The sequence below is a fragment of the Episyrphus balteatus genome, chromosome 2, assembly GCF_945859705.1.
Source record: "Episyrphus balteatus chromosome 2, idEpiBalt1.1, whole genome shotgun sequence".
NCBI classification, from domain to species: Eukaryota; Metazoa; Arthropoda; class Insecta; order Diptera; family Syrphidae; genus Episyrphus; species Episyrphus balteatus.
Window position 1 is genome coordinate 22,203,195 of NC_079135.1, and position 13,878 is coordinate 22,217,072.

The 13,878-nt window shown below is 32.0% G+C and overlaps 3 protein-coding genes across 10 annotated transcripts in view; 2 read left to right on the forward strand and 1 right to left on the reverse strand.

The window, feature by feature from the left end:
- LOC129908524 (FH1/FH2 domain-containing protein 3) overlaps positions 1–13,878 on the reverse strand; it is a 134,163-nt gene that overhangs the window by 17,493 nt on the left and 102,792 nt on the right. The window lies entirely within an intron of this gene.
- On the forward strand, positions 9,454–10,022 carry LOC129908547 (acyl-CoA-binding protein-like). Its single transcript, XM_055985127.1, has 3 exons — positions 9,454–9,497; positions 9,607–9,640; positions 9,701–10,022. The coding sequence occupies exons 2-3, from the start codon at positions 9,635–9,637 to the stop codon at positions 9,944–9,946; spliced, it is 252 nt and encodes an 83-aa protein (XP_055841102.1). The 5' UTR covers positions 9,454–9,497; positions 9,607–9,634; the 3' UTR covers positions 9,947–10,022.
- Positions 10,446–11,045, forward strand: LOC129908545 (acyl-CoA-binding protein homolog). Of its 2 annotated transcripts, XM_055985124.1 has the most exons (3): positions 10,446–10,544; positions 10,610–10,640; positions 10,703–11,045. In XM_055985124.1, exons 2-3 carry the CDS (start codon positions 10,635–10,637, stop codon positions 10,946–10,948), a joined length of 252 nt encoding a protein of 83 aa, XP_055841099.1. In that variant the 5' UTR covers positions 10,446–10,544; positions 10,610–10,634; the 3' UTR covers positions 10,949–11,045. The 2 variants fall into 2 exon arrangements, with proteins under 2 accessions (XP_055841099.1, XP_055841098.1); XM_055985123.1 differs by lacking the exon at positions 10,446–10,544 and having other exon boundaries at positions 10,619–10,652.

Consider the following 13,878-nt stretch of genomic DNA (forward strand, 5'->3'; position numbering starts at 1 on the left):
ATGAATTTTTACGATTACGATGCTGTTTAATCATATACCATAAGTACAGTTACCTATAAGAATAGTTTAGGTAGAGAAGTAAGAAAACCTATAAATAGCGACGCTGGGTCACATCCATCCCTTGCAACCATTACCATATTTACTCAGCGATTGTGTTGTTGACATACATCTGTGAGCTATATGGTGGTAATAAAGGGATGTATCGTATCTTGCGTCGTTATCTGTATGTACATTAATGTTAGTTTAGAATCCTAAGAAAACTAGTGATAAGATAATTTAAGTAGATGTTAATGTATTTGTAAAATAGAGATAAGATATAGTTATAGAGTAGAGTAGATTTAATTTGAATAAAACAGAATACTTTGTGCTATCAAAAGAAGCGGTTGTTTTTTATTTTACTGACGATTTGTTCATGGTGACCCCAAGTTTTTTTTAAAAAGAACACGTATTTTTATTTTTGGTTTCCTTTGCTTGAACTTTGATAAAAAATTTTAAATCAGTTCAATTGTTTATTATCGGTTGCTTTTTTACAATAGTGTTAATATTAAACTCCGTTGTGAAATTTGAAAATTCTGCATCTTTACGTGCCAATTGCCTTCTTAGTGAATTCCTTTTCAAGTGCAAGAAAAAAGAAACAATGGAGGATCTAGTCAAGGAGCAAATGACATGCGGCCAGGACATTGTTGCCTTATACAACCACATGGTGGCAGCCTCCTTTGATGAAAAGAAGGAATCCCTTATGAAGTGGAAGCAGAAATTGGAACAGTTGGATGAGCTGTTCCAAATCAATGATCTGGACCTACAAGAATATGCAGAATCATACAAAAAGCATGATTATTTCAAAGGTAACTATGCCGGAAAGGTAAAAAATCACATTTTGTCAGGTAAATCATTACTCGAAAAGTTCTTTAAAGTAATAGGCGAGTCAGCACTGACCCCTCAACCAAACCAAGTTAAAACAGTTATTGATACTGAATTAACAAAAAGGTTTAAGTTCGCACTTCGCGAATTCGAGGACGCCTTTGAAGAATATACAACAGGTATTGAAACCGCTGGATCTTTAAGGCGAATAAAAGATCGCTGCCAAAGAACCTGCGAAGATTATTTCTTGCAGTTTGGCGACGATGAGCTCACTGGGTCTTTTTATTCCCTTAAAGATAAAATGAAAGAACTATTAAGTGGCACATTAAAGGAGAAAGCTTCTTCAGAAAGTCTTCCTTTTAGTATTCCCAATATTGAACTACCCAAATTCTCTGGTGATTACACCAAGTGGAATACGTTCAAGGAACTATTCCTTGAATTAATTAATTCCAAAAATATTTCAAAAACACAAAAAATGGTTGTTTTGAAATCCCTTGTAATAGGTGATGCTGCAGTTTCGATTGCAAATCTGCCTCCATCAGATGCAAACTACGATATTGCTTGGTCAATTCTCAATGAAAAGTACACAAACAAAAGAGCAATAACCACCATTTATTTTAAAAATCTTGTTGATGCTCCGCATGTAGATTATACAGTGGAGAGTGTGAAACATTTCAAAGACAACATCAACGAAAGCTTGCAAGCACTTAGGGCTACAAAATTGTCAACTGAGGAATTGCTGCAAGCGTTGATTAGTTTTTTGTTGGTACGGAAAATGAAAGATGACTTAAGGATGAAGTTTGAAGCTTCATTAAAAAGTTCTAAAGACCTACCACAAGTAGATTCTTTACTTTTATTTTTAGAACAGCAGTTCTATGTCTTGGAGGCTTTTCAAGGACCATTAAGTAATGGTCAATATTTAGAAAAGTCTATTAGAAAGAATTCCGATTCCACAAAACCCAAATGTGTCATGGGATGCAAAACAGCACATTTTACACATCAATGTAATATATTCAAGTATTTGAATATGAAAGAAAAGTGGCAAAAGGTTCATATGAATAAGTTATGTGTCAACTGCCTTAAGGCTGGCCATTCAAACAAAACATGCACTGAAGATTACTGCAGAATTTGCAATCGTAACCACAATACACTGCTTCACAAGGAAACCGAGCTTAGTGAAGCAAAGAGTGTAGTGGCAAACAATGCACGCCTGGAACAAAGAGAAAAAGAGATACTTCTTTCAACTGCAAGGATACAAGTTTCAGACGGCCAAGGAAACTGGATTAATTGTCGAGCACTGCTTGACAACGGTTCTCAGGTTTGTTTCATTACAAAATCCTTGCAGAAAAAATTAAATATTAAAAGTGTTCCGGCAAATGCTACCATCGAAGGTATTGCCAAAAATATTTCAAACATAAAGGAAAGACTAAACGTCTGCATAAAATCTAAACTGTCAGATTATAAAACTAACTTAGATGTTTTAGTAGTTCCACAAATCATTTCAGATTTACCCACAAAGAAAGTGGTTGCTGAAAATTTACCCGAATATATAAAACTAGCTGATCCTAGTTATTTTATTCCAAGTGGGATTGATATTCTTATCAGCGCTGAGATATTCTATGAGATCCTACTTCCAGAAAGTCTACGTCTTAACAATAATAAAATGATGCTGCAAAATACAGCACTTGGCTGGATTGTAAGTGGTCCAGCTCTAATAGAAAACCCTATTTTATTCTGTAAGGTAGCTTCCTATATAGAAAACAGTTTAGACCAGAAAGTCCAAAAATTTTGGGAAATGCAAGAAATAATCAATGAGTATATTAGATTCACAAAAGAAGAAATTCAGTGTGAAGAGATTTTCGAAAAAAGTATTTGCAGAAAAGAAGATGGGAAATTTATGGTTCAGCTTCCATTTAAAGTTGAGAAAGCAAATTTGGGAAACTCAGAGCTCATTGCTAAACGAAGATTTCTTGCAATCGAACGGAAGCTAAAGAAAAATGCAGAGATAAGCATCCAATACCATGCCTTCTTACGAGAATACTTGGAACTTGGACACATGGAGTTAGTAAATAATGTTGAAGGCGAGAGGTATTACCTTCCTCACCACTATGTTTTAAAACCTGAAAGTACTTCAACCAAGCTAAGAGTAGTTTTTGATGCTTCATGTAAAACACACTCTAATACATCGTTGAATGATTTGCTTTACACTGGGCCTAGATTACAAGACAACCTCTTTGATATTTTATTAAGGTTTAGAAAACATAAATATGTTATTTCGGGTGATATAGAAAAAATGTTTAGACAGATATGGGTCAAAGAAAATGATTGTAACTACCAGATGATATTCTGGCGTTGGAATCCATCAGAGCCCATACAAACATATCGACTAAAAACTGTAACATACGGTACAAATTGTGCTCCATATCTCGCAACTAAATGTTTGCAAATGACAGCCAGGTCTGCTACACCCAAATATCCAAAAGCTGCTGCGATAATATCATCTGATTTTTATATGGATGATTTATTGACCGGAAGCGATTCCTTGGATGAGTTAAAATCACTGCAATATCAGGTATATAGTATTTTGAAAACGCATGGATTCTATTTAAGAAAATGGAGCGCCAACCATACAGATTTGCTTAAGTCATTCCCGGAAGAAGATCTTCAGATTTCAGTTGACCTAAACAAAGGTAGTTTGGACAATGTTAAAGCACTTGGTATGTTTTGGAGTCCATCAACAGACGAAATTTTTATTAGGTCCAACTTGAATACAACTTACAAAATATCGAAGCGAAATATTTTGTCAGATATCGCTAAGCTTTTCGATCCCCTTGGATTATTAGCTCCTGTAACAGTAAAAGCCAAGATTTTGTTGCAAGATCTATGGAAATTAAAGATTGATTGGGATTCATCAGTGCCAGATGAAATTGCAATACCATGGAAACGTTTCAGATATGAAATGAATGAGTTAAATAAAATAAAAATTCCTAGACACATGTTGTTAGAGCATTCAAAGGTTATTGAACTGTATGGGTTTTGTGATGCATCAATTAAAGCTTACGGTGCCGCAATTTACATAAAATCCATTGATAAAATAGGAAATGTAGTTGTTAAATTAGTAGCTTCGAAATCTAGAGTAGCTCCAGTAAAAATTCTAACGATTCCTCGCTTAGAACTTTGTGCTGCTGTACTACTGATAGACTTAATGAAGGTTGTTATCGACTGTTTAAAAATAAATATTAATAATATTTTCTATTTTTCAGATTCAAATATAGTCCTCAGCTGGCTGAAGTTGGATCCTGCTACGCTTCAAGTATTTGTTGCGAACCGTGTCAATTATGTACAAACCAACTGCAACTTAAGGAATTGGAGATATGTTCCCACGTCAGTCAATCCGGCTGACATAGTTTCAAGAGGAATTTATCCCTCTGAAATTGTAAACAACACTGTGTGGTTTGAGGGCCCCCTTTTTATAAAAAATTACACTGCGGGAACGGAAGATACCGAAACACATCTTGCAATAGAAAATCTTCCAGAGATTAAAAAACTTCAAATAGTCTCACTTGTTACAATTTTTAATCCAATCTGCGAAACCATTAAACATAAAAATAATTTTAACTTTCTTCAAAATGTTGTAGCTTATATACTAAAATATATCCACTTAAAGATTAAAAAAGAAAGAAAGGTATGGGTCTACTATCAGAAAGAAGCCCTAATATTACTTGCGAAAGTCATTCAAAGAAGACACTTCCCAGAGGAAATAAAGTTGTTGAAATCTAAGTCTATTGTTAACTCATCTTCTAAACTTAAAACTCTTTCACCTTTTATAGACCACAAGGGGCTAATTAGAGTAGGAGGACGACTACAAAATTCAAATTTAGCCTTTGATGCGAAACATCCGATTGTGCTTCCTTATGCAGACGATTGGGTTCTTATGTTAATAAATCAGCTGCATACAAAACATTTACATATTGGACCACAGGGTCTACTTGCCATTATAAGGCAACAATTCTGGCCTTTGCAAGGCAAAAAACTCTGTCAGAAAGTAGTGCATAAATGTTATAGATGTTTCAGAGCAAATCCACGGGAAATACATCAATTTATGGGGAATCTTCCAGAAGACAGAGTCGTAAGAACCAGACCTTTTCTTAATGTTGGAATCGATTTTCTTGGTCCTTTATCAATTCACCATAAAATCCGTGGCAAAAGAATCGATAAAGCTTACGTCTGCGTTTTTATTTGCTTTGCAACTAAGGCAGTTCACTTAGAAGTTGCTTCAGACTTGACAGCAGCATCATTTATTGGTGCTCTAAAAAGATTTGTAGGACGTCGAAGCTGCCCATTGAGAATTTACTCTGATAATGGTACAAACTTTGTTGGTGCAGCTAATAGCTTAAATGAACTTAACGTTCTGCTAATGGATGATAATGTTTCGCTTAAAGAATTCTGCGCAACACGGGAGATCGAATGGGTGAATATTCCTGCCAGATCTCCGCATGTGGGAGGCTTGTGGGAAGCGTGTGTTAAATCGGTCAAAAAGCATTTCTATCGTAGTACAGAAGGTATTATGACGTTTGAAGAATTATCCACTCTTATGTCGCAAATCGAAGCTGTCTTGAATTCAAGGCCCCTTACTCCCTTATCAGATGATCCAAATGATATGCAAGTTCTTACCCCTGGTCATTTCTTAATAGGAGAACCCCTTATATCGTTTAGAGACTCTGATGAAAATAACTCTTATAAAGGTATTCGAGAGCATTGGAAGGCAGTTTGCTCCAACACCCAAGAATTTTGGAATAGGTGGTCGCTTGAATATCTTTCAGAGTTGCAAAAGAGATATAAATGGCAAAATCCTTCTAATAATATTCAAGAGGGAACCTTAGTTCTCCTGAAAGAAGACAACGTTCCGCCAATGTGTTGGAGAAGGGGGAGGGTAGAAAAGACATCTCTTGGAGAAGATGGTCTTTGTCGCATAGTTGATATAAGGACAAGCAATGGAGTTTCGAAAAGATCGATACACAGGGTTTGTCCTTTTCCTAAAGAAATGTTTCAAGGTAACAATTCTATAGAAAATGTAAACTTTAATGAAAAATTAAAAAACAAAAATGTTGAAAAAAATAAATGTAAAACAAAAGACATGAATATTACAAATTTTAAGTCAGACGAAAAACATGTAAATGAGTCAAATAGTAACAAAAAATGTAAAAAAATAAAAAATAAAAATTGTCTATTAGCTATATTAAGCTTATTATTAGTTTTACCACAAGTTTGGACTTTTGAAATAACAACCTTAGCAGATCGATCAGGAATATTTTTTGAAAATCAAGGAGTTGCTAAGCTACAAAAGTCTACATGGTCACTAGTAGCCTTCATCAATCTCACCACATACATAAAGCGGTATGATGACGTCAGCAAAACTATTTTACAAATACGATGGCTATGTGCAGAAAGGGAATTTAACCAAACAAGCGGGTACCACAACATACAGGAACAGTTGAGACATAAAATGATTTCCATAACTGAAAATAATAAAATTATAGTTGGAAATCACTTTACAAGACGCAAAAGAGCACCTTTAAGTTTCATTGGAGCTATCCAACATGCGCTATTTGGAGTAATGGATGAAGAACATGCTCAAATATTAGAAGAAAAGGTAAAGACGACAAGCAAAAATGATGCATATTACTTGGAACTTCTTAAGAACATGTCCTCAATTCAAGATGTCACTTACAACGTTTTAAAGAAACAACATGACCATTCAAAGGAACAATTTGAAAAAATACAATTTAACTTTGAAGCTGTAATGAAGAAGATGAAGCAAGGCGAGAATCTACAACAACTAAGTTTCGGGTTTCTGTATGCATTCCTTATCATGGATGAGTTTGAACATTTCCAAGATGAAATAAAGCAAGGAATGTTGAAGGCATATGGCAATGGTGCTCAACAACATATCATCACAAGTTCTCAACTTCAAGAACATCTGAATCAAATCAAACATCAGCTTCCATATGATTTAAAATTACCCGCAGAAGAGGTCAGCGAGATATTCAATGTCTTGGAAACGTCCGCACAGAAAACTCGAGAATACATCCTGTTCGAAATAAAAATCCCACTAGTACATCGTGAGGCCTTCACAATATTTGAAGTACACCCTTATCCAACATTACATGGTTCACGGTTTATCAGCATCGAAACAAGCTCCAAACATTTACTTCTAGGCGAATCTAGAAAAAGGTACTACAACCTTAGAGATGTTGACTTCCTGAAATGTAATCGAATAAAATCCGTCGATACAGTTTGGATATGTCCCCAGAGTCAACCAATCTTTAATATTGGGAAGCAAGCGCCTTGTGAAGTGGAGCTACTTTTAAGGAAAACAGTAATACCTGGAACCTGTATTATCAAAATCCAACGACCGTCATCTACATGGATTCAATTGAGCATGGGTAATTCGTGGCTCTATTCAGTACCAGCCGAAGAGTCAATAGAAATTGAATGTCAGAACTTCCGAAAAACACGGTTGATTAAAAATCAAGGAATTATTCAGCTGGATTCTGGTTGCCATATATATACTCCGGATGTCACGCTTGTGGCGTTTACTAAAATCCGACAGAATGTGACCTATGAAATCCCTGCAGTCAACATAACCTTCCAACTTCCTACATTAAGTTCAAGGATTTTAAAAGACGTATCAACTACGATTGCTGTTGAGAATATTCCCAGAATGCAACCACAGTTTTTCGGTTTCCCTGTTGATATGGATTTAGATATTCACCATGTAACGCATTACGGAATGAGCATAGTGACATGGATCGTACTCATGATTGTCATCATCATAATCATAAAACTACTTCATCAATTCTGCCAACTCCCAACAAGATTTCTTCCTGCCAGCATCACGCTTCCTTAAATTGACACTTGTACCATGATGTCAATGGGGGGAGTATGTTTAATCATATACCATAAGTACAGTTACCTATAAGAATAGTTTAGGTAGAGAAGTAAGAAAACCTATAAATAGCGACGCTGGGTCACATCCATCCCTTGCAACCATTACCATATTTACTCAGCGATTGTGTTGTTGACATACATCTGTGAGCTATATGGTGGTAATAAAGGGATGTATCGTATCTTGCGTCGTTATCTGTATGTACATTAATGTTAGTTTAGAATCCTAAGAAAACTAGTGATAAGATAATTTAAGTAGATGTTAATGTATTTGTAAAATAGAGATAAGATATAGTTATAGAGTAGAGTAGATTTAATTTGAATAAAACAGAATACTTTGTGCTATCAAAAGAAGCGGTTGTTTTTTATTTTACTGACGATTTGTTCAGATGCTATCCACGCAAAATTTAAACCTCTACAGGAAATTCAAAGTCCCGTTATAGACTTTTTAAACAGCATTTAAATAGAGGAGAAAGTTATGGTTGATGAAGCTAGAAAATATATGTTGATATAATCTGGCCTATGATATATTATTTCAAGGTATTTTTGCATGCTTAATCGAATTAGATTAAAGACATCAAGGTTCATTATTATACATTGTTGGTATGATAACCAAGAAAAAAAAGAGTTTTTTTTTTTCAAATATCCAAGGTGAATGGATGTTTAAAGGAGAAATGAAAAATTTGATTTCATAACTTGGAACTATATATTGCTCATAATTTTAGAATATTTTTTAATGATTTAATTATAATGAAACATCTCTTTTTTATTAACTAGATTCTGTTTTCAAAAGTAATTTAAATTAATTTTAAATAAAGATTAACCATTAATTGTTTGTAGTTTACTTGTCTGTTCAAACGTTTTCAGATGATAGATAATTTTTAATTTCATACTAAATAATAAAATTTTGAATTTATGTATCCTCTTCCGATAGACATTAGGATATTTTTGATATATGATTTTTGATTCTTTATTATATCTGCGCCTAAAAATATTTTTTGCACAAGGTTGTATTTTCATATATTTGGCTTCTTTTAATCTTTCAAAATTAATGAAAAAATCGTTTTAGACATAAAAAAAAAGAAAAACTATGTATGTAAAATGCTCAAATGTAGGTGTGACACTTTGATTCATAGTCTTATGACTTATTCAGCCATCGATCAAAATCAATAAAACTTGGCTTGTATTAAAGTGCAAGGTGTTCTTATAATAGCAAGTTGGTATAGATTTATTAAGATATACATTTGATTTAGTTTCAATGTACAATTAAGAACCGTGAAATATAATCTTCTTTATCAAAAATATTAACACTCTTTGTCCAAAATAAAAACACCTGCAGATTATTTGATTTTGAAATAGGAAGAATACCTCTTTTGAGCGATAAAGAGTTTTTTTTTTATTTAATATATTTCGAAGTGCAACAAAATACCATAAACGATAGAAAAATTATAGATAAACTACAAACAACCAAATAAAATAAAATTTGGAGATGCATAATAAGAAAAAAATATACTTGATTTTTATCTACTATACGTTGAAGTGGTTTTTAAAAAATTATAAGATACGCATATCGGTATCTAAGTTTTTTTTTTTTTTAAGATAACAAAAATTTTGAGAATTTTTGTATAAAAGTATGACAAATTCTTAAAATTCTATCAATCGTTTATTTCTTTTGATAATACCCGGAGGTATGTTTAATATATTTGGTGGTCATAAATATTTACTTTTACTTTTTAATTGGAATTATTTTATTTTTATCTCAAACTTATAACCTTTTTTTTTGTTTCATTTTCTTAGTTCTCAATCCCAACAAATTTACACCAAAATGGATGTAAGTTTACCAATATTAATAGATATTTTGAATCAAAACTAATTTGTAACATTTTAATAGTTCGCTGGTGCTCAAGAAAAAGCAAAGGCTTTCACCAAGAAGCCAACTGATGAAATTTTCTTGGAATTCTATGGATTGTACAAACAAGCTACAGTTGGTGACTGCAACATCGAGAAACCAGGTCTTTTGGATTTGAAGGCAAAGGCTAAATTCGAAGCCTGGAACAAGAACAAGGGTATGTCAGCTGATGATGCTAAGGCAGCTTACATCAAGGCATACGAGAAGTATGCACCAATTTATGCTTAAATTTATTGATGACATAAGGAAATGGAAAATGTATTGATAACTGAAATAAAGACACCCTATTTTGAAAAATATTAAATTGTTTCTTTTTTCTATATTATATTGGAAGAATTTTTTTTTTAATAATTAAGTTGATACTTAAATTTATGGTCTTTTTGTGAGTCATTTAAAAAGCGATATTGAAACTATCAACCATATTATTTTATTTCTTATCAGGAGTTAACGCTTTATTACTTAGTAGTTTCTTTTAAATCCACAGGGAAACCCTGATTTAAAGTTGCATATAAAAATGATTTTTTTTTTTAATCAAACAGTGGAGTTAGTTGTATTATTTTAATCTTAATGTTCGTAGTGGATAATAAATTAATTTAGCTATTGGTTTTTTCGCTCATGACAATTATTTTTATGTTATCATAACCAAAATCCAACTTATCTATCAATATTTTTATTTTGTTAATAGAACTTGAGTTTTATCTATTTTTTGTTCTATTTGTAATAAATAATAATTTCTAATCAAACTTAAGATAATCTTTTTTGCTATATAACCAAGTGCAATAGTTGCAAATTTTATTCTTATCATTTCCGCTAGTGTTGCAGGCTGGTAAGTAATATTTGAATTGCTTTTCTAACGGATTATTAAAATAGACTTTATCCTCGTCTCTAAAGGTTCATTACATTCAAAGAAAAAACTATGGATGTAAGTAACAAAGTTAGTTAAGTTATATCCTTTGAATAAATTTTTAAAAATTATTAATTTAGTTCGGAACAGCATGTGAAAAGGCTAAAGCCTTCACTAAGAAACCAAGTGATGAAATCTTCTTGGAATTCTACGGACTTTACAAACAATCCACTGCTGGGGACTGTAATATTGCAAAACCAGGTGGTATTGATTTGAAAGGCAAGGCCAAATGGGATGCATGGAATAGTCGCAAGGGAATGTCTACAGATGCAGCTAAAGCAGCTTATATTCAGTGTTATCAGAAATATGCACCAACATATGCTTAAATAGGTTAAATGCTCGTAAATTAGTACATAAATTGGATTAAAAGTTGGAATTCAATTTGAAAATTTAAATACATTTGATTTGTTGTGACTCTTTGAATTTTGGTTCTTTTTTTTATTTAAATTCTTTAGAATATTTTGTACAAAATTATAGTCGAAGGGTTTAAGAGGTTCACACTTCATTGTCAAAACTTTTTTTTAGCAATGTGGTATTAAACGGTAGATGTTGAAAATATCTGATGCTAAAATTTGACTTTAATGCTTGAGCTGAAAAACTAGGCCTCAATTTAGTTAGGAGAAAGGTAAATCGGTGAGTAATGGGTAAGAGTAATCTTCTATTTATATAAAAAATTAGCTCCCGTGTATCTGAAAAACTTGAAATGTTGTCGGTAAATTGACTTTATATGTTTAGAAAATATTGCATTTCTTCATAAGAATATTTTTTGTATACATTTTTTTTTCGCAGTTTCCTAGGGCAAGGGAAATAGCAAGAAAGTGCCAAGGTTTAAATGAAAATTTTCGACTCACAAAACCTTAGAAATAAATAGAACGGGAAAACAAGTATAACATTCATCTCAACAACTCAAAGAAGAAAAAGATAGATCAGCTGCAATGACGTATGCAAAGCTAGAAAAGCTAAAATAAAGGGTTTAAAACTCGTTATCTATACTGCAATTTCGATCTGAAACTGAAGCAGAATCTCGTTAGTGATTTTCGTATTTTTAGTTAATACAATTTTAGTTTATTTTTTTTCGATTAAAAAAGAGCTATTGATTATAATATACCTAACATTTGATTGCGCCTATTTAAAAAGGGGCTTTAGAGACACTTAAACATATTTTTGTTGTAAAATTGTACAAAAAGTCTTCTCTGCCCCCCTAAAAGTTGTCGAAATCAAGTGAAATTTTAAAGAACAGCTTATTGCAGCATATGAATCAGAAAAGACAGACAATTTTTTTGAGACTTAAAAAAAGGCCAAAATCTACAAAAACCTAAAAGTTTACCAGAATCGAATAAAATTTTACACACAATTTTATTTTAGTACTAGTATTTAGACAGTTTAGAATTAAGTTTATTCATAATATTTCGTGAACTAGAACAAAAAGTACAACTAACTTCGATAAGTTGAACTCTAGGCGAACTAGGCTTTTATAATTTTTTGACAATTTTTCTTACTTACAAAATATATACAAATTCAAATAAATATGATTTTCAAATAAATATTAAAACAAAATTTCTTTGTACATTCCTCATTAAATTGTACCTACTTGTACGTTTTTCAGAAGAAGTTTAAACTTCAGTTCGGACCGACCCGATTACATAGCTTTGTACACAAGTAAATTTAAAGTAACAAAGTCAGTCCTCTATTACATTTCATGAAATATGCTAAATGGCTCCGAGATGTACGTTTTACCACTAATGTACAACATGTTAAATTTCGATTTCCTATTATATTTTTTTTAGAAATCATAGAAGGATCAGTAAGGGTCAACCTTCTATTTATGAGCTATAGAAGATTTCTTTAAGATATTCAAAGTTTAAATCCAATGGGTCACTGTGGCGTATGTGTAACTTTTAACTAAGTTTCTACAGAAGGTATTTTGAAAAGTGTCTTGGAAAGAATGTCGATTGGAAAAAAAACATAAGAGCTTTCATTTCATTGATTAATATAAGTGATATAAAACTAAAGCGTGTATGTTGAAAAAACAAAACACCATCTGCGGGGTCTAATTTTCACTTGAAGTGCGAAGTACTAATTTTATAAAAAAAAAAAATAGCTCTAAATATAAGCACAAACTATTAAAATGAGGATTAAATCTCATTTCTACTCGATAGACACTAAACAATTTAACGAAGTGCATAACTTGTCCGCTGATTATATGTTAAATCATATTACATTAAAATGAATATAACGTCATCTATGGGCTAAAGTCATTTACTGTTTACGTCCGTCGGTCTGTGCATGTGTGCGTCTATGCGTCCGTGCGTCTGTGCGTCCATCTGTACATCGAGCTATGGCCTAAACGGATGGATGGATTTGCTTGAAACTTGGTACAGATGCTTTTTACGTTATTCCCTAGACCAGTTTTTTTTTTTATTTTTTTAATATCTCCTTTTTAACGCATATCACCCATATAACGTTTTCGAGGTATTGCAATTTTCTCGAAAACGGCTTTAACGATTTTGAATAAATTTGGTATACGTAATAGATTATTGATTCTAACAGAAATGCGTTATTAGTTTTTCTCAAAAAATTCGGAGAACGGAAATATGGCGTTGCCGTTTTTCAGAAATTGACATATTTTTTAAATTCATATATTTCATCAAAGCATAAGTCAATTTTATTAAAAATTTACAGACGTCATTTTGAAGTATAAAATGGAAAAAAAAATATTTTTGAAAACATTTTTGAAAAAAAAAAATTTTTTATTTAATTCTTAAACTTTCGATTTTTTTTTTTTATTTTTTTTCTCGACACTAAACAAAATTTTAAATTTCCAATAGATATTTAAGATAAAGATACTGTGAACTACAAGAGCAAGTACGTGCGACCCAGTCGTGCATTTTATTTTTTTTTTTGTGGAACAAAGACTTTTTAAATACTTTATCAAAAGCTTATAACTCCAAAAATTCAATTTAAATTGACAGAGTTTGATAACCAAAACTCGATTTCTCCAAAATCAAGCTCTAAAAAAAAATTGTTAAACAAGAAAATATTCTTATCTTATTATTCATTTTATAAAAATTGTATAAGTCATATCCAACTTGTTTCTTTAAATGAAAATTAAGGGTTAAGAGGTTAAGACGTTTCTAGAAATCATCGGAACCTAAATTGACTGCTTGCAAAAAAAAGCTATACTTAAATTTACATTAGTTATGAATTCGAAGTTTTCAACTTAAAAGTTTTCTCTATAAAAGTGAACACATGATCC